The sequence below is a fragment of the Acinonyx jubatus genome, chromosome C1 (assembly GCF_027475565.1).
Source record: "Acinonyx jubatus isolate Ajub_Pintada_27869175 chromosome C1, VMU_Ajub_asm_v1.0, whole genome shotgun sequence".
NCBI classification, from domain to species: Eukaryota; Metazoa; Chordata; class Mammalia; order Carnivora; family Felidae; genus Acinonyx; species Acinonyx jubatus.
The window spans coordinates 52,142,465-52,169,112 of record NC_069381.1 but is presented as its reverse complement, the minus strand read 5'-3'; the positions used below and the strand labels follow the sequence as shown (position 1 = coordinate 52,169,112).

At 39.8% G+C, this 26,648-nt stretch overlaps 1 protein-coding gene across 2 annotated transcripts in view; it reads right to left on the bottom strand.

Moving 5' to 3' along the window:
- Positions 1-109: 109 nt before the first annotated feature.
- ROR1 (receptor tyrosine kinase like orphan receptor 1) overlaps positions 110-26,648 on the bottom strand; it is a 466,977-nt gene continuing 440,438 nt past the window's right edge. For both annotated transcript variants that reach the window (XM_053214186.1, XM_027058998.2), the window contains 2 exons: positions 19,886-20,097; positions 110-4,653 (listed from right to left, as the gene is read on the bottom strand). In XM_053214186.1, the coding sequence (XP_053070161.1) occupies positions 3,226-4,653; positions 19,886-20,097 (1,640 nt within the window). In that variant the 3' untranslated portion in view covers positions 110-3,225. The remainder of the gene's footprint in view (positions 4,654-19,885; positions 20,098-26,648) is intronic.

The following is a 26,648-nucleotide window of genomic DNA, read 5'->3' as shown; positions in this document are numbered from 1 at the left end:
ATAATGATACTCATTTTCTTTGACAGTGTGTATTAATTGCCAGATGGGGAACTCTTTCTTTTGGGCAAAGAAGGTCATAAAGATAAGCTGTGACAATTAAATGGCCACATTTCTTTTTATTTTATCAGTATGATTGGAATCTAAGTTGAACATGATAAGATGTACACAGCTTTTTCTTCTTCAGAGTTTGAAGACATGATTTTTGATGTCTAAGTTCACACGGAAACAAGGCAGAAAAGGATGCAACTTTGAAAACCAATTTTTACATTCCATTTGGTTGTAAAGTAATTATTCAATATATTATTTTGATTTTAAAAACTAAAAGCTTGCCATATATAGTTGGATAGTATATGGTCATGAAATCATTGGGATCTTTTCCCTTCCACCTGTGGTCAGTGGCAAAAGAATGCCCAAATCTATTTTAAAAGCCTACTTAAAAAAAAATCATTTCAATGAAATAGGAATTATAGTAAATAAGAATTATGATTCCTTTTTCTATGAAATGTCAATAATTAGAGATATAATATTAAAATCCCCAAATACCTCCAGGATAGCAATATTCAGGAAATAATATTATATGGTAAACATTTTTAATAAACAGCAGCATAAAGTAATCAGTGTTTAATATCATCGCTGGTGTGTGAAATACAAATGCACATATCCTCAATATAAAATAGCCTTTTTGTCATTACATCCATGCTTGTCTACTTGAAATGCCCATAATAACAGATCAAACATTAAGTAATACAGTGATTAAATGCATGCAGTGAAAATAAGAAAAGATATGGGAGGGCAAGATATCTGAATATTGCCATGATATATTTGAAGGAAATCTATATCGAGTTAAAAAGAAACAAAGGAAACAAAGAAACAGACCGGATATAAAAATGCAGAGATATATTTTCACTTCTGTGATACAAACCATAAACATAGTTTTGTGCAAAAAAAAAAAAAAAAGGAAAAAAAAGAAAAAGATCTGAAAATAAAGTCATCTTACAAAACATTGTCAACAAAGCGAAGGACATTTTTCAGTTTGTGAAAAAAATACCATTTTAATACAAAAGGGACTGTGTTATGTAGTATCACAGTGCTATCACAAAATACATTATTACAAGTGGTTTTGAAATTTGGTTTGCTCACCTTAATGACTTCAGTAAGTATAAAATGTTTAAAATAAATGTTATAGTTCTTTATAAAAAACTAACTTGAATTTACTTTTTACCATAGTAATGTTTTTCCAGAGTACGTATTTTACTGGCTCACGGAATGCTAATTTCCCTTTAAGGGACTCCTAGAAAAACTCAGATTCACTGAAATCATGTTTACTTAAAATAATAAATATCCTTGGAAAACAATTGATTGTCGTATGATATACAAAATTGTGGTTTGAATCTTCATCATTAAACAGTTGCATAGCAACAAAAGGATCCAAATATTCTCCTCTACCTAAAGTTAAGAAATGTAGCTCTTGAACCAGCTTACTTATGCCACAAAAATATTTCTTAATTTATCTTTCAACAAAACTGGATATAGCCAATTCTTTGAGTTCACAGTACCGATAAGTCCATGTTCATTGTTTGAAGATTCAGTGTTTGGGAAAATTGCAACACATTTGGTAAACAGATTTCCTTGATTTCTCATCCTAATTGCATTTTTTTTCTTTTTACAAAATTGAAACATCAATGTGCTTTACATTCTCCTCATCAGATATCATTTCCAGGAATTACTTTATATCCTGTAAAGTCTCTTTGTAAGTCTCTTTAGTTGTAAAATAGTAATGATTAAAAAAATGAGACCTTGAGACATTGTTCTTAGAATAAAGGAGTTATTTTTTAACAAGAGAAAAATCTAACATAACATTCCTTTCTATATAGAACTTGAAACCCATAAGAATTCTAAACTTGGCAAAAGATGGCTAGTAGGTAAGTGGCATGAAATGCACATTTGATGCCTCCCTCCTAAGGCAAAAATGATTATGTTTCTTCTATTCACCAGCTTCAAAATTTCAATTCATGGTTATCTTTGAAATGAGAATTCAGTACCTGTGTTAAAAAAAATACTGTAATGTTTTACAAAATAGAATTCATAGTCTTTGGATTCCAACTAATGCTATGAATAAATGGTCGTAACTCCTGGTGCTGGAATAAAATCTATGAACATTTCCAGATCAGAAAAAAAATAAAGGTGAGAGAAACTTTAACTAGGTATTGGTGTCATAGAGTTTCCTACTTCCCCAGAGTCCATTGATGATGGGCCCCCTACACCTAGGAAGATTCATATTCAGGAGGTTGTAAGCACTAATGTGCTGGTCTGCAGCCATACTTCTATTCTTCAATCCTATTGTTCCAGGGAAGCTCCCGTGAGGCTGCCCCATGGGAAACCTTGTTCCTCTCCCAGGGGTGCTGATCTAGGCCAAGGGACCATTTTCCTGACTGTGCTTCCTTTGGTTCCTCATTTCTAATGCAATGGAGTGAACTATCAACCAACAATCAATTCCAGCATCCACGTCTAGCCTTCTTATGGTCTGACGCCCTATATTATTTCAAGGGCTCGTGTAAACACACTGTGGAAAACGATAATGTGGAGAAGGCCTTCGTGATCAGCAGAGGAGATTCACAAAGAGGCACATTCTGTACCTTCCCAAAGAAGCCCCACTGTGTAGATGGCCTCAGGGGATCTTACACTTGTCTTATGGCTCGTTTCCATCTGGGATTTCAAATTTTGCCTACAGTTTCCTCATTGATCCTGATCATTTTCATACAAGAATGCATAGAGTCTAAATTGAATCAACACAATTCCTGAACATTTGTCCTGAAGATAAGACAGCAGGTAGACAAATGCTACGGTATATACATTTTGGGGAGAGACCAGTCATGGCGAACGGAGGCAAATACACAAAGCACCATTTGACTTTCCTTTTTGGTTTGCCATTTAATCACGAGATTCTTTTCTTCTTCACTGGTTTGCAGTTTTTAGTACGTGAAACCAGACGTACCAATCCCAATGCCATGTCGTGTACCCCTGATGGAGTGTTAATCCCACAATGTTTTCTTTTTCTGGCTGGTTGTCTGCCCTGCTTGGTAAGACACAGTTAAACTTCACAGAAGATACTTGTTGCAATGTCTGCTAAGTGAGAACCTTACTTTAATAAAAACATTTGAATTTAAATCTTTTCTACGGCTTTCTAGTTTTTCCTGTATACCACATTTACAAAAGTCATGCATTTTACAGTTCTGCAGAAATCATAGATTCGGTGTGTCCGTGAATATTGGAGTCTCCTAGCAAAGACGGTTGCTTTGAGTCTATTTTGTAGGGTTTTTGAGACTTGTTGCCAAAAACGGTGATACCCATTCCACTGGGATGATTTGGAATCGACATGTGTGGTAGTAAGGGAATGTTTGCTTCCTGATTAGATCCTGAAGAGGGCAAGCTGGTCACATGACCAGTGCTAGTCGACCCACTGGCACTGCTCGGGGACCGACTCTTGGGAGGCGGGCAATGCTGAATCACTCTGGGAGGGCCTGTCGGTTGGTAGTGGGTAGCTGGAAATGCCGCATAGCCAGGAGGTATTGGGTATCCATTGATGGGGATAAATCGCTGGTTCTGAGGTATTGGTGGGCCAATGAAACCAGCAATCTGGCCCTGTGGTGTAATACCCTGGCTCGGGAACATATAATTGGGATATCTGGGGTTACTGAGATTACTCACTGGGCTGGCGCTAAGGGAGGTTGTCTGCGTGGTAGCATTTCCCCCTGAAGGAGTAGTGGAGCTGGTGTGACTTGACAGTCCCTCCCAGGACCGAAGCCGGACATGGATATCTTTAAATCTTGGTCTCCTGGAAGGAATCTCATTCCAGCACTCTGTCATGAGGCTGTACATTCTGGGCGGGCAATCTTCGGAGCATGGTAACAGCTGTCGTTTCCTTACCATTTCGATCACTTCCTGGTTACTAAATCCATAATACGGTTGCAGTCCAAAACTGAAGATCTCCCACAAGACAACCCCGAAGGACCAGATATCTGAATCAGAAGAGAATTTGCCATACATGATGGCTTCAGGGGGCATCCAGCGAATGGGCAGCAAAGACTTACTCTGCACCCTGTAGTAATCGGCAGAGTAGATTTCTCTGGAAAGCCCAAGGTCTGAAATCTTTACATGAAGTTGCTCTCCGATTAAAATATTGCGAGCCGCAAGGTCCTTATGGACAAAGAAGTGACTAGACAGGTACTCCATGCCGGCTGCAATCTGAATTGCTATGTGCAGAAAATCTCCATGATCCAGGCTGGATTTTACGGTCCCGTCTTCGTCACTGCTACAGCCGACATCAGAATGTGGGGAGCGCATGATAAGGAACTCATGGAGATCCCCCTGATTCATATACTCAAAAAGCATACACACAGGCTGTTCCTGAGTGACAGCACCTAGAAGGCAGACGATATTGGGGTGGTGTAGTTCGGCCATCAGGGAGGCTTCCTGTTGAAATTCTGTCCATTGCTGGGGGTTGTTATAGTCTTTCAAGGTCTTTATAGCAACCAATTGAGCATGGTCCATGCCTGGGAGATAGAGATGGCCCTTATAGATCTTTCCAAAGGCACATTCCCCCAATTCTTCCATAAAACGTACAGCAGAGAGTGGCAGCTCTTTAGCCTTGCTCTGTATAGAAAGAAAGGAAAAGTGTAGTTGAAAACACTTAAGGCAAGACATCGTGGCATCTGAGAGGAGGGGTGGGGCATATAGAGAAAAGTTCTAGAAATCAGACCAAATAAAACACCGTAGGTCTATAAGTCTTTAAAATTGCTGGCCACAACTTAGAGGAGGTGCCACAGGTAACTGTCTATCATTCCACTCCGACCCCCCTCCCCCCATCTACATCCCCTGCTCCAATGGCAATTTCCTGCTGGAGCCTACCGTCTTGCTACTCAAAGTGTGGTTCTGGGACCAGTAACATCAGCATCTTTCAAGCTTATTACAAATGAGGGCTCTTGGGCCCACCTCAGACCTGCTGGATCAGAATGTGCATTTAACAAGAAGATCCCAGGTGATTTCATTGAACATTACAGTGTGAGAGGCACTGCTGGAGAGAATACAGCCTTAATTCTTAGCCTGGGACATAGAGTGTGTGTGATCTGGTCCTAACCCACCTACCCTTGCTACTTCTCTATATGATAGCATCACATTATTTAAATAGGTCTGCTCAGTGACCACCCTTAAACACCATGGCCATTCTTGCCTAATACCTCTGTTCCTGCAATGCTTCCTTATTCTTAGGATATTTATTGTGGGAAAAGCCATAGAAACCACAATGAAAGGCTGTCCTCCTGAGCGCTCCCAGTAGAGGTAGGGAGCTTTGGAATCCAGTCCTCTCTGCTCATCAGAGTTTTCCTTCTGAAACTCTTCGTGACCACTATGATCTTTGCATCCTCTGGCTTCCTTTGCTTTAGTGTCTGAAGGCCACCACATGCAAGAGGCAGTGTGGGGGCTGGTTACATGCATGGCCTCCACAGTCAGACAATTAGAGTTTGAATCCTGCCTTTCCCACTTACCAGCTGTGTGACGCTAGGTACAGTATTTAATCATCCTCTACCTCAATTCCTTCATCTGTAAAATGGGATGATAATAATTGATAATAATTGCACTTATCTTATAGGGTTCCTATGAATTTCTAATAGATTAACATTTTTAAAGTACTCAACATGATGCCTGGCACACGACAAGGGCTATTTAACTTTTAGGTATTACCTTGCTGTTGCTGTTCTTTTTATGAATATTTTGTCCTCTCAATCACATTTCATTTCCTTGAAGGGAGGCATTTGCCCTTCATACCAATTGATAACCTTACAGCTTCACAAGTGGGTTGTTTACTAATTGACCTTAAGACAGACAGGAAAAAGGATCTAGCTCACAATGAAAATACTAAATTGTGACATTTGATCGTGGCTGTAATATTTGAAATTCACCTCAAATCTAGCCTGACTTTGAGATGAATTTATTAAGAAAAAGATCATAAAAGGAATGCATTTGTACATAAACTGATTAAAAAAAATTTTCTAACGTTTATTTTTGAGGCAGAGAGAGACACAGCAAGAATGGGAGAGGGTCAGAGAGAGAGAGGGAGACACAGAATCTGAAACAGTCTCTCTGAGCTGTCAGCACAGAGCCTGACACGGGGCTCAAACTCACAAACCACGAGATCATGACCTGAGCCGAAGTTGGACGCTTAACCAACTGAGCCACCCAGGCGCCCCAATACATAAACTGATTTTAAAAATAATCTCTGCACTTCAAATATTTTAGAAAAAGATGATTGCTCTGAGTATTCCAATTAAAGGTGGCAATGTGGCAAATACATATGGAATTCAGAGCTCTCTGTGCAGAGTTTAAAACAACAGTTTAGAAAACGAAGTAAAAATATTTCTCTAATCCAAATTGTATTAATTTAAAATTCATGATGATTAGCTCTGTTCAAGGCTGATTTTCCAGGGCAAAATGCCCATTAACCTAATTATATAAGTGTAAATAAACATGTAGGAAAATACTCACTTAAGAGGATGAAATAAAATTGAGAATTTTGAAACATTAATTTGCCCATGTAAATAATATTTCCTATTATAAATATGTCTCATTTATTCATTAAAGCAGATCTCAAGGGGTTTGTATTTGGAAATGTCTTACAGGAAAGTTACTTCTGCTTAAAGTAATGGTACCACATTGCTTTAAACATGCAGTAAATTAAAACTTACTTATTGATCCAGTCCTATTCATTATAGTATTGCAGGAACAAAGAATTAGAAACAGCCTCAATGTCTACCTAGAGGAGACTGGTTATATTAATTATGGCAAAGCCAATAATAGAATATTACATAATTTAAGAACGAACACATTTTCTACATGTTGATATGGAAAGATCTCCAAATCTTATTGCTAAGTCAAAAATAAAAAGCAGGGCACCTGGGTGGCTCAGTCGGTTAAGTGTCAGATTTCAGCTCAGGTCATGATCTCATGGTTCATAGGATTGAGCCCCATGTCAGGCTCTGTGCTGACAGTTCAGAGCCTGGAGCCTGCTTTGGATTCTGTGTCTCCCTCTCTCTCTGCTCCTCACCACCCCCCCCAAAAGAAACATTAAGAAAATTAAAAATAAATAAAAAGCAAAAGAATAGTTAATGCTGCATGCTGCTTTTGTGAAAGGGGTGAAAAAGAATGAATATATTCATGTTTATTTGCATATTTCTTGAGAAACTGATTTGCTTTTTAAAAAAAATTTTCATTTCATTTATTTTATTTTCTTTTATTATTTTTAATATAATTTATTGTCAAATTGGCTTACATACATTTATATTAGACAGAGAGAGTGCAAGTGGAGGAGAAGGGTAGACAGAGAGAGAGAGAGAGAGAGTGAGAGAGAGGGAGAATCTTAAGCAGGCTCCATGCTCGGTGTGGAGCCTGATGCGGGGCTCTATCCCACAACTCTGGGACTCAGCCAAAATCAAGAGTCAGATGCTCAATGGACTGAGCCACCCAGACTCCCTTGAGATGATTTTGCTTTCGTGGGAAGACCAACCCAAGGTGAATTTTTCCTGCATGATGTTGGGATTTCTATCACAATTTTTCCTAATGCTCTAATTGAGTCCAATTTATGTGAAGGTCCCCTGAATGGCATAGTAGGTGTTACTTTTGGACCTAAACAGGATCTCCAACCTTTGGTAAGAGAGAAGGGTATGGGACTGAACAATAAAAAATTTTGAGGGAAAATAGGAATTCATAACTAAACTCAAGGAGTATTAGGTATTAGGACTACTACCTTTTCCTGCCCCTGCTGGAACTAATCCATAGGAAGTGCAGTATATTCAAACTGTGTGGCCTTTGGAATCATACCAATCTGAATTTGCACCTTGGACATGTTGTTTTCTATTAATATTAGTTAATAATTGTATAACATTTACTAAATGCTAGATACTGTCCTAAGCACTTAACAAATATTAACTCATTCATGACAATAATCCTGTGGGGGTAGGTCCTATATCTTAGGTGGTTGACGTTGAGCGAGTTTCTGAACTTTTCTGAACCTCTATTTCCATATCCATGAAATGATATGCAATTTACATAGTTACAGTAGGGATTAAATGCAACAATGTATGAAAGTAATTTCCACCTAGTAAGTAATCTTAAATCAATCTTATTATACTTATTGTGGAAGAAATCCAGTAAGTGAGGTAAATGCAAATGACTTATATCCATTTATAGCCTTAAATACTTCTAGCCAGTGTTCTATAATTCCCTTTATGTTGTGGTATGTATGTATGTATGTATTTATTTATTTATTTATTTATTTACATTTATTCACTCTTGAGAGACAGAGAGACATAGCACCAGTGCAGGAGGGGCAGAGAGAGAGAGGGAGACATAGAATCCGAAGCAGGCTCCAGGCTCTGAGCTGTCAGCACAGAGCCCAGTGCGGGGCTCAAACCACGAACTGTGAGATCATGAACTAAGCCAAAGTCAGACGCTTAACCGACTGAGCCACCCAGGCGTCCCTGTTGTTCTTTTCATAATGCATTTGGGGCACCCGGATGGCTCAATCAGGTGAGCATCCAACTCTTGATTTCAGCTCAGGTCATGATCTCAGGTTGTGAGATCAAGCCTTGCATTGTGCTCCAGACTGAGTGTGGAGCCTGCTTGGGATTCTTTCTCCCTCTCTCTCTGCCCCTCTCCCCTGCTCACATGCTCTCTCTCTCTCTCTCAAAATTAATAAACACTAAAATAAATAAAAAATGCATTACATTTCCTCCTATTAATCTTTTCCTGTTTGCGTGTAGTTATTAGTAAAAACAAAAAAACACCTTAAAATCTTAAAAATCTTCAATCTCAAAACAGAGAATTTGTTTTGGAGCCCGAAGGTGGGTACAATTTGAGTGACATGTGGCCTGCTCCTCTAGGATTCTGGGAGATGCATATGGGTAGAGGGAGCAAGAACCCACGTGGAAGAGTAGATGGTGGCAGATGGGACAAGGAAACAAGCTGGCCAGGATTCTGGGGTCTGGAGAAGATGGGTGGACAGGACCTTGGCATCGGCCTGACACATAGCCCCTGGGGCTTCACAGCTAAGACGGGCTGCGTTCCCCTGCACTGAGGTAAGCAAATTAGTTCTCTGCTATTTGCCTTTGGAAAAAGAACTCTTACTCTTAGCATTTTGCACATGGAGAAAGAGGCTTGAAAAGCATCAAGAATTTTCAGAAGAGCCAAAAGAACCACACTTGCACTGCAAGCCCTTCTGTTTTGGGCCACACCATTTCTTTCTGAAATCAGAGAAGCCTGTTGGTGGGCAATCCCAGTTTGACACAGAAGGCCTCTGGAGGCTTAGCCTGGGGCCTGACACCTCACAGAGCTGTGAGGTCAGCCTTCAGTGTGTGGTCGCTCTATGGACTTCTAATTGTTCTTTTCCTCTGTTCAGACACATGAGAGCACATTTTGACCCTAAGTGTGTCTTCTCAGATCCCACCCATACCCGGTGGGCCATATGGCACAGAGTCCCAGCTCCTCTCTAGCCTATAGAAGGAAGGAACAGTTCACCAGGGCTTGTCATAACCAAATTTGGGGATTCCCTTTGGAAAGAAGCACAGAAAGCAACTAAAATGGCAGATTTCACAAAACCTTTCTTGGGAACACCTGTGCGGCAGCCGGCCTAGAAGTTACCAGAAAAACTGCTCAGAGTTTAGTTTCAGGGGAACAATTTACACAGTGATTTGCATTTTTAAAATGCTCAGGTTACTTGGTACAAATGTGTCTTAACTATAGACTCATTTTCAAATTTTACATAAATCCTGAACTAGTTAAAAAATCATAAAAACTCTTAAAGAAGCAGTCAGTAGACCCTACAGTGACGGCAGGAAATTAGCTGTATTGTTGAGGAACAGATGGTTTACATTATACAAACCCTTTAGGCTAAACTTGTTTAGGTCTGGCATATTGTAAATTATATTTTAGTAATGAAAGTGAAATGACCTCTGCTTGACCTCAAGTGGGGTTTGTCTGTTTGAACCCAATGTCGTGGAAAACTATGAAAGAAAATGAAGTCATAAAGTTTTGGCAGCTCAATTTTGGCTCATTTCAAGTTAAGGGGTTATAAATCTGTTTAGTTTTTGTTTGACAAGTATTTGTCATACAGGGATGTACAAAATGTAAAGAAGTGTAAAATACACATAAGGCACAGTGCCAAAGTAAACTAAGTACAAAGGAAAACTGAAATGAATAGGGTCCTGGGCTCCTATCTCTTTATCACTCCTTCCATTAGTTGAATGACAAGATGGGCTCAGTTTATTATATGCTGTAAGGCAATTAAGTACCTTAAAACTGAAACAGGCTTTCAGTTTAAATGTTAACATTTTTGCTTCTCAAAGTAAACACACATCTGCCTCACTGAGGTTTTAAAAATTCTATAATTTGGGGGGGAGGGAGAGGAGGAGGAAAAATCAAAGTTGATGTAGAAGTTGATAAGTTATTCTAAAATCCGAATCTGCTTCTTTCCTTAGAAATTTTTGAACAGCAACTCAGGGTTTGAATGAGCTCTTCGCAGGAGGAGAAAGAAGGGAGAACTTTTTAGATGACAGTCATTTAGATGTGAGTCAGATGTGACTCTTGTGGTCCTGTCTAACCAGCCGATGGAGGCCAGGCTGATGTTGGTGGCTTCCTTCACCTGAGTGACAAATACTAAGTGGGGACATGTGATGCTTTTAGATCTATTACCTTTGGATATGAAAGCAATGAACCAGGAGTAGGGTTTTTTTTTTTTTTTTACATTGTAATTATATAGGTGGTAGATGGATAAGGAGGACAGACTCAATGACTTTATCTCTTTCCACCTTTGAGCAGTTACACCTTAGGTGATAATACATTTCAAAGGATTCCTCTGGGTGACAAAGCTTATGACTAACCTGCCATTTCCTGCCCACTCTACATAAGTGATGGCTGTAGGAAGAGGGGGAGGATTTCGTGATGGACGACATTTGCGTGCAGCAGGGATCCACAGATTTGCGACTTCGGGCTTCTAACCTGAACAGGGTATGAATGCTCTACTTTTGAGCCCAACTTGAAGTTGGACACAGATAAAAAGCTGAGTGACATGAGGGGGAGGGAAACAGAACCCAGAGTGGTTCTCCAGGACAGGAAGGTGGCTCCAACGGCAGATACTAAAAAAGAACTGAAGTTGTATTCATACAATTGACTCAAACCATCCCCTGTAGTCCCTGCCATCCTTGTAGTGGTTCCTTTCCCACGCCCTTTTACAAATCTCATTTGCTATACATTTGCTGATTCTAGCCAGACCCAAGTATCTTGAGGAGATGAGCTACAATGGATTGAATACAGTGGCATTTTTCCTCAGCCTCATTAAAATTAGAGGGGGATTTGGGGTAATAGGACATTAGCAGGTCCTTTCTTTTTTTTTTTTTAAGCAAAGTTCTCCATGAGATCGATATTCCTTGGGGACTTGCTTGCTCTCTAATATCATCTCTGATGTAGACTATATCAGCATAGTCTAATTCAGAGCAGGCATTGGAAGCCCCTGGAAGGCTTGTTAAAACACAGATTGCTGGGCCCCACTTCCAGAGTTTCTGATTCTGTAGGTCTGAGGTCCTGCATTTCTGACACATTCAGGTGATGAGGATGCTCCTGAACTGAAGGCTTCACTTCAAGAACCAGCAGGATATGGCTTTCTAGGTCAGACAATCACTAGCAGTCTGGATCTCTACTCCTTGCATGATGAATGACCACAATGTGTCTGAAGAACCTGGTTGAGCAATTTTGACTTATAGAAGCCAGAGAAACTAATACTTTGCTTCAGAAGATGCTTTGGAAATGCCAGCTAAAGAAAAGATAAGGACCACTGACTGGTGTTTACTGTATTTGTATTCTGCTACTATCTTAATGAGATTCAAGGCTTTGAAATTAAATCACTCTATCGCTTGGGCTATGTCACCAGTTTATTCTATTTTCATGTGCAGCCTGTGGCGGGGGATCTTTTTTCATAGCTGGTTGTATCAGTCAGTCAACTGATACTGTATATGCTATATACCAAAGAGTATACATATAGAATAGCATATGAGGACCCATGCAAGAAGCATGAAGAGTAAAGACAGCTCTTGTCGTACATGTCTGTAATCTTGAGTTTAACAATAGCTACCATAGATTGAATACGTGTCCTGTGACAGACACTGAGACCATAATAAGGCCTATGAGCTGATTTTGGAGCGCTTATATGTTAGGCTGTTAAGTACTTTGTACATATTAACCCCTTTGACCCTTACAGCAACCCCATGAAATTGGTCACTCTGCCTATTACCCCCATTTTGCAGGTGGAAAATATGAGAAAGAGAGTGATTGCACAGCTGGTAGGTTGTATGTTGGACAGCAGAGTCTGTCTTCCCGGTGACTTCTCTAGGTGCTTCGTGCATCAGCTTGTTTCATCTTCATCACTATCCCATGAGATTCATACTGTGATGTCCCCATTTTATGGATCAAGAAATTAAGAGGTTGCTTAAGAAGCACACCTATTAAGTGGTGATGCCAAGATGCAAATTCAACTCCGTCTGCTCCAAACCTGGAGCATTCTCCCAGCAATAACTGGCAATTTTCATTTTGATCCTTAAAGGGCTTCACCATTTTAAAAGCATAAAGCGCACTGGTAGAAGACTGGAATGTCAAGGTATAGTTGCTCTCGGTCTCTGATCTAGATCTTACTCCTGTTGATTCTCTGTTGTCCTCATTAGTTGACTGGGACAAGTGAAGAAACCCTTTCCACAGCAGCCTTTGCCTGAGCTGGGCACAAGAGCCCTGGAGAACATATAAAATAGAGGTTTCTTAGTATCTGGACTTAACTGTTGACAGAACTTGCTTGACTCCAAAGCCTATTTTCCATTCTTGTGCATTTCCCTGGTTCTGAGGTAAGCAGTGTTCGAACTGTAAAGGAATGGACTCTACTCCTAAATGGAAGTGATTATGTTTTAAAAACTTAAAGGCCACAGGCATTCATTTTGGGAGGTTATGGACATTCTCAAAGACTACAGTCGAACTAAGTGCCTTCCAGCTAAGTGCCACCAAATTCTGGAGGGAGTTTCAACCAACAGTTTGCCACATTGGCCCAGAGTTCAGCTGCACTTCTCTGGAAGTGATTTAACTTCAGAAGCAGTTCTTTTCTGTACGATGTAACTTTCTGATGGTTACTTTGAATGTCTGGTGGTGACCAGGGTTGATTCTGTGGTGGCTACTTGACCATGTCAGTGGGAGAGCTTCTATCCTGCCTGGAAACAGGCAGAACAGAGGCTAGTAATTTCAATGTCAGCTTGAGCCACCAAGTGCTCATAACTTGAGCTCATGTGTTTTGGTCCACCTGAAAGTTACGGCAGTCTAGTGAAATGGGGAAGAACGTGGGCTCTGGACCTGGGCAGACCTGGGTTCAAATTTTGGCTCTGCCACTTAATAGTGGCATGAAGACTCACTTTTCTTACTCCCAAATCAGGCTTAAATCAGCACCTACTTCATAAGGTCATAATGGAGATTCCATTGAGATAATGTCTGTAATGTACTTTAGCTTATTGGCAATACCACTTATAATATATCCACTTCTAATACTCATCCTCCCCACAAGTAAAGTTTCTACAGATGTAGCTTGAAGCTGAAGCTCTGTACTGGAAGCCTCCCAGCCCTAACCATCAAACCCTCTCCACCCTGACGGATTTTATCCAGGGTGTCAACAGGGTGTGTGGGGCAGGGGATTTATGCTAACTCAATTGGAATGGAATACCAGAACTGTCCAAAGAGCTACCTTTAGTATCTTTGCTGTGCTTCCCCTGCCTGTCTCCTCACCCAGCTAATGCTGTGGGCTGCTGGGTCCTATAGCTTCCTCCCAACCCACATTATCCTGTGCACAGCATTTGATAGTTGACTGAAATATTTGTGGCTGTTTGTATCATCACTGTACCAAAATAATAGTAACTTCTAGAAATCAGGTTCCAGTGAAGTGCCAGACACACTATCTCAAATTGTCAAAAATATCAGATGTGAGAGTGATCTGCCTGCAACATCTGTCACCCCATTGATCGCCAGGGTTGATTTGGCTGATCGGACTGCCTAGCGGGTATCCCCTTCCTCCCTCACCACTCCATGAACATCCCTCCTGAAGCTGCCTGCTTGGCCAAAGAAGATGACCTTCCCCAATAGAGCAGGACTGTTCTTTGGTCAAGGGTATATAAGAAGCTGTGCTCCCTGGCTAGAACCTCCAAATAAGAAAAAGAAAAATCTCTAAGTACTCTTTGTATCCTTGTGTTTTTTAAATTTTGTTTTGCTTTGTTTTAAAGTTTATTTATTTATTTTTAGAGAGAGGTGTAGGGGGAGAAGGGCAGAGAGAGAGGGAGAGACAGAATTCCAAGTAGACTTTGCACTGTCAGCACAGAGCCAGACATGGGGCTCGAACTCATGAATTGTGAGACCATGACCTGAGCCAAAATCAAGAGTCAGATCTTTAACCAGACGCTTAACCAACTGAGCCACCCAGGCACCCCTATTTGTATCCTTGTTTTACAAGTGAGAAAACAAAGGTTCAGATAATTTGCTTAAGATCTCATGGCCAGTAATCAATGAAACACAGATTTATAATCATCTCTCTCCTCTCAGTCCTTGCCCTTTGGAGTATAACAAACTACCTCCTGGAAATAGACTAAAAAAAATGTGGTTGTAAAGGTATGTTAGGCCTGGAGATTATGGATCCTTAGGTGCTGGGAGCAAGGATTCTATAGCTTGAGATGTGTCCTTCTAGATTAGGGAATGTATATCAAGTGGGAACTAAAGCAATGCCAGAGGATGAAATCAGCATAAGAGGAAGATAGAGAGAGATAGAGAGAGAGAGAGAAAGAGAGAGAGAGAGGAGGGGGAAGAGGGAGAGAAGTAAAGAGGAACTGGAGGAACCAGTGAAGGAAACAGAGGGGATAGGAGGAAAGCCAAGAGAAAAAGTATTTCAAGATGGTCGTTCAGAATGTCCAATGCTTCAGGGAAATTAAAGAGGATAAAGACTTGGAAAAGGCCGTTGGGTTGAATTACATCACTGGTGATTCCGTAGAGGGCCCTGTCAATAGAATGATGAGATCAGATGTCCGGGGAGACAAAAGCTTTAAGGACTGAGTGAAAAAGTTTTCGAGGACATTTTAGCACCAAGTGTGGTGACACTGGGTAAGGTCAGGGGCTCAAAAGGGGTAGCCAGGCCATAGTAGGGCTTTCTAGATGGAAGTATGTTGTTGGCAAAAGGGACAGGCCTAGAGAATATAATCAAGTGTCAGTACATTCAGCAACTACTTTGGCTGGAAAGGAAAAGGAGAGAGGAACTTCCTGGAAGTGAAGAAACAGAGAAGCTGGCAAGAGATGAGGGTAAACTGAGAAAACAGAGCCACCAACTTCAGAAAGCTAGGCAAATCTTGCTTTCTCCAAGTGTTCCTGATACCAGCCAGCCAGGAGCTGCAGGAGTCTGACCCAAGGCCTATTCAGGAGTCTGACCAAGGCCTATTCAGCTGCAGAAGTCTGACCCAAGGCCTTGGCTGTGGCCCCCCCCAAGCCCGACCCACTGTTCCTTATCCTCTATTCTCAAACTCCTCCATCTCTCGACCCATCTATGCACCAGAGTCCCACGTAGGTGAGTCACATGTCTCACAGACAGAACCGCCGCCCCCCCCATCCCTGCCACTGTGCTTGAGTGGGAGGCTGGGCCACCTTCCTCACTCCCCAAGGAGACTGCTCCACAGCTTTTTCCCCTTACTGACAATGCCCTGTTTTTCAGACACGTGACAGTTGGGGAGTTGGAGGGAGAGGCAAAGGAAAAGAATCCAGGAGAAGGGAAATTAGGGTTTCCCAGGCTTCTTGGAGAAGGTTCATTTTCCACAGTACTTTAAAAAAACACCCACTCGCATTGTAAAATTTGTAATTCAATGTAGAAAGATCCTACTTAGTTCATGCATCACTAGAATACTCATCAGGGAATTTTAAAGATGGAAAAGACAGGTTATCTTATCCAACTGCACGGCTTGAAATCTGCTTACCAAAATAAAAAGAAAACAAACTGACAGTAACTTATATGAACAGGGTCTATTTCATTCTCAGAACTGCTGAGAAAAGTGACACTCAGGCCAAGTGACTTCTCAGGGCCATGGGGCAACTGCAGGTGGAGCCATAGGGGCGTCCCCATCTTCTGACTGTGCACAACTCAGAGTGGAGGTGCCTCTCTGGTCCAGTGGCTTGCTTTCCCCACAGGTCAGAAAGAAACTCAAACCTCCTTGAGGTCTAACTTCCAATTGCTTCACCTGCCTCTCTAGAGACTCAAGCCAGGTCTGTCAACCAGTTTGTCCTTGACTGCTGTTGTCCCCTCTGGAGGGTATGGGTTTGTAATCTCCCTGAGGAGCTTCTTCTTAATCCAAAAGTGTGTGTGTGTGGGTGGGGAGGGGTTTAGCAGCTCAGCAAGTGGAGAAAGATGGAAACCATTTAAACCCCGAAGGCCATATTCATTTGGATCCATAAAAACCCTGGAGTCTTGGACTTTTGAATTGACGGAGGAGAAATAAGAATAAGGCTTGGGCAGACCAGTTTCCATGCTTCATTCTTTTACATCTCAGCCTCCAAATATCCTTTTGATTTTACTCTGGTAGGGTGTTTGTTTTCAGGACTTCTTTCTTTCTTTTCCTTCCTTCCTTCCTTCCTTCCTTCCTTCCTTCCTTCCTTCCTTCCTTCCTTTTTTCTTTTCTTTTATTATGTGTTCTTTCCTTCTAGATTTTATAGGTACATGTATTATTTATGTGTCAGTGACCTTTCAAAGCACTTTTAGAGATTGACTGTTTACAGTTAGGAATTTTCTTTAAGGTCTACAAAGTCCTTTGTGCTTTTTCCAGGAAAGGCACTCAGTAAGAACCAAAACAAACAACAGAATAATTCAAATTTGATTGGAGCCAAATCTCTTAAGAGAGTAAGACAAAGAGAGCTAGCATTTGTTTTTGTTGTCTCCTTTCCCCCTCCTCAACCCAGTCAAATATTCTTGAGCCATTCCTACATCCAGTGTGGTTCAGAATTACTTGAGGGACGTTTAAGGCTGAATTTTAAGCCCTGGGTTGGAGAAATCTTGGCACTGGCAGATTTTGCAAGGGACACTTCAGAAATGATGAAAACAATGTTTACTTCACCAAGTCTTTGGGAAAATCGGGCCCAGTATATTTCACATTTGTCTCTACAACCACAAAGGGTAGAGGACTATTACTGCTCTGGCCAAATTTCACATGCCTTTGGCAGGATTGGAGCTATATCATTCAGACGTGAGGCTGTTACACAAGCCTCTTAAAGATTTATCACAAGCCAGGGTGATGCCTGTGGTTAGTGTTCAGCCCAAACTGACCAAATGGAATCATATTTAGTTGTTTGCCTGACCCCCTCCCACTCTCCCTTCCCAGCACGATTTGTTCCGTGAAAAAGTTATTATGGGGTCAGGCAAGAGCAAGGACTTTATTTAGTCATGAAAAATCCTATGTTCACATTTCATCTCTTCCAATTTCTAGCTCTTTGATTTTGGACAAGTTACTTAATCTGTATGAATCTCACTTACTCTGGTTGTACAGTATGAATAATAACTCCTATTTTACAGAATCATTGTGAGGATTAAATAAGATGATGACTATGAAAGTTCCTGGTATAGTTCTTGATTTGTATCAATTTGTATCAGGTGACCCACATTAGCTTTCTCCACTTACGCCAGAAAGCTCTCTGAGACCTTTATCTGAAAGACTGCATAAATCCAAACCATCATGCCTATTGGATGTCATGCTTTGCAAAACAGACCTCGCTAAAAATGGAACTGAGTTGCAGATTGAGGCTGGCCTACAAAACTGACAATTTTCCCAAATGGAAATGACTCTTCCCATGGTTCCTGCCATAGCAATGAGGAGCCTGCCCCTCCAGGATGGTGGCTTTTGCACAGTGACCAACCCCATCCGGGTCTCTCTCTCATCCAGAGTTCTGGCATTTCTAAGGTTTCTCAACATTTAATAACAGAAATGACAGGGAGGGGTGCCTGGGTGGCTCAGTCAGTTGAGTGTCTGACTTCAGCTCAGGTCATGATCTTGCAGTTCTAGAGTTCAAGCCCCACACCGGGTTCTCTGCTGCCAGCACAGAGCCTGCTTCAGATCCTCTGTCCCCTTCTCTTTCTGCCCCTCCCCAACTTGCGCTCTCTCAAAAATAAATAAACACTAAAAAAGAAAAAAAAAAAAAAGAAATGATGGGCTAAGACTCTTACAGAATAAAGACTACTGCACTGGAACTTTGAAGTATGGGAAATGTAAAATGTCAACTAGGCATTTCTTCACGAATATGCAATCAATCTTACCCCTCTATTTTCTTCTAGTATCATGTAAGGATTAAATATGACATTATATCACATGCTGTAATGTATGTAAGCTGACTAGCTGGCAGCTAGGGTGTCACAAACAGTTGAACCTCCACCTTTACCTGTCCCCCAAGCCACTTAGTAAACCCTGTGGTCTTCATGTTTTCTTCATTTTTTTTTTTAATGGTAAAAATTCCCACTTAAGAGAACTGTGGTTTTGCTTGGGACAGATTACTTAAAAATGAATTTTTAAAATTTAAGAAATCCAAAAACTTTAGGAAACAAGGTTTCTATAGGACTACAAATAGGACTACAATAGAAAAAAAATTTTTAAGACTTTTTAAATTAAAAAAATCCACTGCACAGCAGACTACAATCAGATGAGGGCTATGTGTCAGTCCCAATATGCAGCTACATCTACTTACAAGTTAAAAGAATTAGTTAATTTGAGCATGAAGACATTTTTTTCCCTAAAATTTTATTAAAGTGATGCATCTTCTCTTTATGAAAGCCAAATGAATAATATGGCCACTAACCCACAGAGAAGACAAATATTTGTAGAATGAGTGAATGAATGTCCTATGGAGTTGGGATAAGAAGAAAAGACGGGCTTTTTGGAAGTTTTCTAAGTTATTTAAATGAAATCTTTTTGGTGAGAGGGCTGGGATTGAGGTTCTGGCTTTCTGGAGAGAAAGCCTCTGTTGTGTTTCAGCTTTAAGATGTGGTGTGTGCGCTCCATTTAAGGTAAGGGCTGGTGACCCTGGCTTCCTTGCCAGGACCTAGAGCAGCCCACATGCTGAAAGATGAGGAGGAAAAACAAAGGAAGTGGATTGATTTATCACAGAGACGAGAAGGCTAAGGTAGGCTATCATCAAACAGTATTCAAAGATTATAGGAAGGACAACACTTCTCTTTAAATATACTTAAACCAAAGAGGAACAGATTTAGGTCAGGCATTTAACCGAACTTAACTCCTGGGTTAGGATTTAGGTTTTGTTGTTGTGGCAAAAGACACATCACATAAAACTTAACCGTTTTTAAGTGTATAGTCTACGTACACTACTGTGCAATAAAAGGATTTTTTGATAGTGAAGTTAGTAAACCATGTTTGTTTGCTTTTTTTTTTTTTCTCTGTTCATCTCTTTCAGGTTCATTGGAAGAGTATGGTATTTCCTTCTTGGAAATTTTGAAAAATAGCTCACATTCTGAATCCTTAGGAGAGATGATGTCCTAAGGATTCTTTCTAGCCCAGACTTGATGGTAAGGCAGCCACATGGCTGGCCCAACACTGACGTGCACACACTGACGAAAGAATGCTCCGGCTGCCTTGGATACAGTTAGAGATAGATAGTTATGCTGAAAATGAACTCTATAGCTTGTCAACTCTGATCGTAGATCATTTGATTTCTAAGCTGGGGAGGGTGATAAGTTTTGCTTTAACCTGAAGCCTATAGAATATATGCAGCTCTGTACTGCTGATTTTACCTTGGGTTTATATGCGTTCAGCATTGACATCTCCACATTTTGACCTCTGACATGTTTCGGTTGCCTCTGGACTGGCGGTGACGATGACTTCTGGTTATTGCGGCAGACGCAGATAAAAAAGAAGAGAAAAGCAATGGCCAGAGGAATAGCAACACTTGGCACCAGTATGTACAAGATCTCCATTTTATTCTTCTCCTTGGAGCCCTTCGAATCTGGGTACAGAAATAGAAAAGAACAAAAGTCATCCTGGTTCAAATAACCTGTATAATATTACATTGCGTAGTTTAAAATGACCTCCTATTCTTCTATACACACAAATTCACTGGAGAAAAAAGGAACCATTGCTTATTACAATTTGTTTCTATCAAACCTTCAACATAATTTATTGAAGTTTAAAAGTTTAAAGTTCAAGTGTTTAAAAATTGCAGAGGGACATTATGAGGCCTTTGCATGTGTGTGGGTCTCCCTCTGATCTTGCCTCTCTTTAGCAGCAGACCTGCATTTCTCTAACATGTTAAAAGTTAAACGTCATGTGAAAGGACTAGATACACCTAAGGGCATTGATGTGGGTCACAGGGCTCTTCTACAATTGGCTGCTAGCCCAGAACCACCACAATGTGATGTTCCAGAAATCATGCCCTTGTCCTGGCTGGTTTGGATTTACAGGGCCACTCCTGCGCCTTCCAGAATCAACATCACTTAAGAATCCTGGTCCCAGTGTCCACAAAGCCACTGGCCTGAGAACATGGGAACCTGACTCAGTCTCTGATGAGCTGTGTGGCCTTGAGCAAATCATTGTCCTGTCTGGGCCTCACTGCTACTCATCTGCAAAAGTGAAGTATCTATTTTGGAAAGTGTCTACAATTTCCTCAAGCACAGCATCGCTGCATAACCTGATGCTTTTTTGAAATCCAAGAATTCCTCTTAAATGATTTCATATGAACCCAATAATTATGAGTACTAACACTGTGAAGTATATTTTTGAAATCTTATATATCTACTCTGCCATTGCTAGGAAAAGTATATAATATGTATAGAAAGACATGAAGCATACTTCTTAAAAATGGACTTGAGTCTGACCTTTAAATTCTTTGGGCATATGTTAATAAATTATTTGACTGACAAAACAAACACAAGAATTATGGGCAGTAATTAGAGGGGTTACATAATGCATGCCCTGATCACCAATAACCTCATTGGCTATCTTGCTTTAAGAAAAATCCAAGGTATGAAAATTCAGATTGACACAAAATTCAGAGATGATTATTTACTTAACATAGAATTAACCATGTATCCATTCACTCATCTTCCCACTTGTTCAGTAAGTCAATAAACAAAAGCTACTACTGCCAAGGAGTATTCTAGGTACTGGGGATATAAAATTAAATACGATATGTCCTTTGCCTTTAAGGAGCTCATGGTTGGGTAAGGAAAACAGAGAAAAGGTAATTACAATATGTTGTTAGAAATGCTGCAAGGGAAGTATGACTAGAGTGGTCGAGAAACCCAGAAAGTCTCTTTAAACAGTGGCCTTCCCTAGTACATATAAAAGAGAATAGACTATACATCATTCTTGCTTGCATGCACCTGCCTTGGGAACCTATTATTCAGTGAGATATAGCAGTAACTAAATCACATTGCCTTCTCCCTACATAAACAGACTCAATACATGAAGTTAGGGAGGGGCACCAAAACCTGGGTGTTGGGACTGTGCTGTGGGTTAACCCTCAGAGGGATTTGGGGAGGAGTAAAATATGCTTATCGAGAATAATAAACATAACAGCTTTAATATTTACTGAGTGTCCTCTAGCACAAAATCATGTTAGCTGTGGGCCAGGTACCATTGTAAGTACTTTTCATTAACTCATTAATTTTATCCTCACAACCAATCCCATGAGGCAGGTGCCATCCTTATGGCTATTTTTATAGGTGAGGAAGCGGAGGGACAGAGTGGTTAAGTGACTTGCCCCAGGACATGTGGCTAGTAACTCAAAAGCCAGGACTCCTCCCCTGTTGGTCTTGCTGTAATACCTCCTACTCTAGAAAGTCCACTGCACTGCCAGTAATTTGACAATGGCTATTGTTTGGCACCCATTTTCTTATGGTAGGATTTCTCTGGTTTCACAGAGGTAGGAAGGAGGCAGGAGGTCTGAAAGGTGGGGAATGACACAGAAGCTTTGCTAGATGTGCTGCCTTTGCACTCCCCACTTTATATACAGTGGCAGGTAAACGTATAAGCCAGGCATCTCTGGAGACCATTGTAGTCATTCTTGTTTTTGGAACTCAGTCTCAGTCGCTTTCGTAACAATTGTGTCTGCATGTCTGCGAGTGGATGGACAGAGAGAAAGAAATCACATGGAGGGGCATCTGGGTGGATCAGTCAGTTGAGCATCTGACTTCTGCTCAGGTCATGATCTCACAGTTTGTGAATTCGAGCCCTGCTTTGGGCTCTCTGCTGTCGGTGCAGAGCCTGCTTCAGATCCTCTGCTGCCCTCTCTCTTCCCCTCCCCTGCTTGCTCTCTCTCTCTCTGTCTCTGTCTCAAAAATAAATAAACATAAAAAAAGAAATCACATGGAAAAGTGTTTACCACAGGGCATAGCAGATGGATCTTCCATAACAGGAATATAATAGATCTAGAATAGATTATCTATCTAAGATCTGTCTATCTATAGACACTTTAGAGACAGTGTGGCAGAATAAATGAAGTGTATGTCTTAGATTCAGAAACCTCTGAAGACCGACTTTGTCATCATCTATGTTACTTTCATTAGGCACTTAGCCTCTCTGCGTGAACTCATCTATAAAATGAGACCAGTAATACCTATTTCACAGAATTGTTGTGAACAGTAAATGAAGTAACACGGAAAGTATTACTCTAGTACCTGTTAAAACTAAATTAGTCGATGTTTATCCCTTACCCTTAGAGTAGAAAAGGATTCAGAGATAAAAACTTTGGGCTGGAAATTCAAAATAACCTTAAGCAGGAAAGAAACTTTCTGACCTTCACCTCCTCATTTATTCAAGGGGAATGATAATTTGCTCTACCAATCTTATTTGCTTCATGTGAGAGATGATGTTCATGACAAAACTGCAGAAAACTGAAAACTGCCACACAGTTGTTGGATGCTATGACTATTAACATTATAAAAACACTTTCAAATTTCTCAGTACCCTGGTGTGTGTGTGTGTGGGGGGGGATCCCTCTTGTTATTCTTGGATTTTCAGTGAAATCATTATAAGGGTAATGATTACAAAAGGAATGAGGTTAATTTAGTACTCATGTAATGCTAGTCATTTTTCTGGCCTAGATTTTTAGCAACAAGAGAAAGTAGGGATCTCACCTGTCTAGCAAACAAAGGAGTTCTATTCTGTACTCATTCTGTATCAGATTATTCATGGAACGCCTTTGATTGTAAATGGGAGGTCTGGGACAAATCCCCCTGTGGGTCTGCAGGAGAACAAACTTCAAGAAGCCGGATCTTTAAACACAGTCAAACCTGGCTCCTTCTGATTACACTGAGGATATGCAAACGAGCCCACAGTGTCTTTTTGCCAAGTGAAATAATCAAGCAGAACAATATGTGGCCATGTTGGAAGTGACAGAAAACAAATTTAGACCGGTTGTAAACCTGTGATACAGCACACTCACTGTCCCACACACACCTCTCTCTGCATTAGGCCAGAAGGGAGTCAATCTGGTTCAAAAAACTTTATATAAAAGCTTTCCACAGAACAACTAACCCTACTCATGGAAAATTAGAAAATGAACATTTGCTCACCTTCTTTGAACAGCCTATCATTTGTATTCATTACTTTAATCAGGTACTTGATGTTCTCGATTTTACATGTAGGTAAAAGAAGGCTAAGAAAGAACAAATAATTTGACAAAGCTAGAAAGTGGTAGGGTCTGGGTTGGAACGCAAGGCTGTCTCCCTTCGATGCTTTTATGCTTTCAAAATTCTATTACTAATACAAATTAAAATACCACATGGAATTGTTTTTCATTATTCTCCTTAAGATTCCAAGGTTCCCTTTAGTGAGGGCTAATATCTGGTGGGGAATCACACTATTAAACAGATCACATTAGAACAATGGACACTATTCTTACTATTCACTTTACAGGGTAATGGACACCTTCAGTGCATTACAAAGGAAACTGGCTGAAAACTAGAACGGTGAAGATTTTTAATACTTTGAAATAACTGTTTAAAAGTTAAATGCACATATTAGTTACATCAAGTTAAATACTTGAGATTTTTGAAACCAACTATTTAGTCTGGATCACATGATTAATTTCCTTTTAAAAATCAACAATTTGGTATCAGAGTTCACATCTGACATTCCTATTTTTATTTTTACAAAGATATTCAATACTTTGATTAGTAATTAAATATAATGGAGAAAATACTCCTTTCTTATCCTGAGGCTTAAAACAAGGTAAACATGACTTCTTATTCAAGAGGTACTTTTATAAAGTGAAACATCACCTGGGATATTACTTTGAGTTAAAACAAAAAATTTCTTAGATCTTAAATAATTTCGGCAAAGGTGGGAAGAAGTCTTACAGAACCTTACGATTCCAAATAAAGTAAAATAAAATAAACAAGTTAAATTATAATCTTGTCTGAAAAGAAATAAAAATCATAGAAAAAAACAGGAATTGCTACCATTTATTAGTTGAAAACTACAAAATAAGTGGGTCTGTAGAAGATAGGAGCCCACACCAGTGATATTTAAGCACATGCCTGGAAGTCATAGGAGCAAAGGGGGTAACTAGGTCCTTAGTTGGCAGGCTGGGTCCACCATTAGGTGGTCTCTTGATTTAATGATGAAAATACTAAGTAGATCACCTATTGCCTTATATATTTTCAAATTAATTCTTAAAAAGACTATGATTGGCCATATATAGTGGTTAACATTTTTTTTTCTCTTCAGCAAATGTTTTAACCACAATAAGATAGGGACAGTAACTCATTGGTGAGCACTTGAGAAAAATCTTAGTAACTAGAATCCACATGAGTTCACCAGGAGTGTCTATAAATTCTTATGATCTCAGTTTTCTCCTCTATAAAAGGACAGAGTTGGGCTAATCTTTTGTCTTTAATTGAAAAAAGCTTAATTATGGCAAAAAATTAATAACATCTACCATCTTAATCATGTGTAAGTTCAGTAGTGCTAAGTGTATGCACATTGTTGTACAACAGGTCTCCAAGACTTTTTCATCTTGCAAAACTGAAACTCTATACTCATTGAACAATAACTGCACTTATCCCTCCCTCTAGCCCCTGACAGCAACCAGTCTACTTTCTGTTTCTATGAATTCGATTATTTTAGATACCTCATATAAGTGGAATCATAAAGTGTTTGTCTTTTTATGACTGGCTTATTTCACTCAGTAAAATGTCCTCAAGGTTCATCCATGTTTTTACATGTGTCAAACTTCCTTCCTTTTTTCGGCTGAAAAATATTCCACTGTATGTAAATACCACATTTTCTTTATGGATTCATCCATCGATGGGCTTGCTTCCACCTCTTTTGTGGAAGCTATTGTGAATAATGCTGTGATGAACATGGGTGTACAAATATTTCTTTGAGATCCTATGTTCCGTTCCTTTGGATGTATATCCAGAAGTAGGATTGCTGGATCATATGGTAATTCTATTTTTAGTTTTTTGAGAAACATCCATACTGTTTTCTATAATGGCTGCGCCATTTTGCCTTCCCACCGATAGTGAACAATGGCTCTAATTTCTCCACATCTTTGCTAACATGTGCTATTTTCTTCTTCGTCTCCTCCTCTTCCTCTTCTTCCTTTTCTTCTTCTTATAAAATAATGGGTCCTAATAATGGGTGTGAGGTGATGTCTCATTGTGGTTTTGATTTGCATTTCTTTAATGACACATGATACTGAGCATCTTTTCATATATTGTTGGCCATTTGTATATCTTATTTGGAGAAATGTCTGTTTAAATCCTTTGCCCACTTTTAATTGGGCTACTCTTTAAGTGCCAAAATTCAATCATTTTTATAAAATTAAATCTCTTTCATTTCTGAGAGGATTATTTTAGAGTGAGAGACCAAGCACATTTAAACTTTAGCAAGTCATTTGATCGAGACCCAAGATATCCTTATGGACCTAAGATGGAGGGATAGATTATAATGTCATCAGATAAATTTGAAATTTACCATGTGCCTGTACCCTAAAAGGGTTAATCATTAAATCAACCTCAAATTGTAGAGAGCTAAGCTTGTGCCAACCTGCCTGTTTGACATCATCATTAACTGCTTGATGATGATACGTTTATGAAACTTGAAAATGACCAAAATCTAGGAAAGATACCTGATTATAGAAATAAGATGTATAGAAATAAAATGTACAGGCTAAAATAATGACCCCAAAACAACAATTGAAATTTTACAAATAAATATTATAGCTTGCAGTTACGTTAGAGTTCTTGCTTAAAGAATCCCATGATTAAGCAAATCTACTAAATAATTTTTTATGTAACAAAACCAAAAAAAAAAAAAAAAAAGAAAAGAAAAGAGGAAAAAGGAAGACTAATAAATTTTAATGAAGACTTGAAGTCTCAGTTGGACCCAGAAATAGCACAATGAAATTGCTCCAAAAATTTTTATATATGGCACTTTTAGCAAAAAAAACAAAAACAAAAACAAAAACCAAACCAAACAAACAAACAAACAAAAAAACATTCATTGGCAATACTGAGTAATAATAAAAAATATCATGGTCCTTTTCTACCT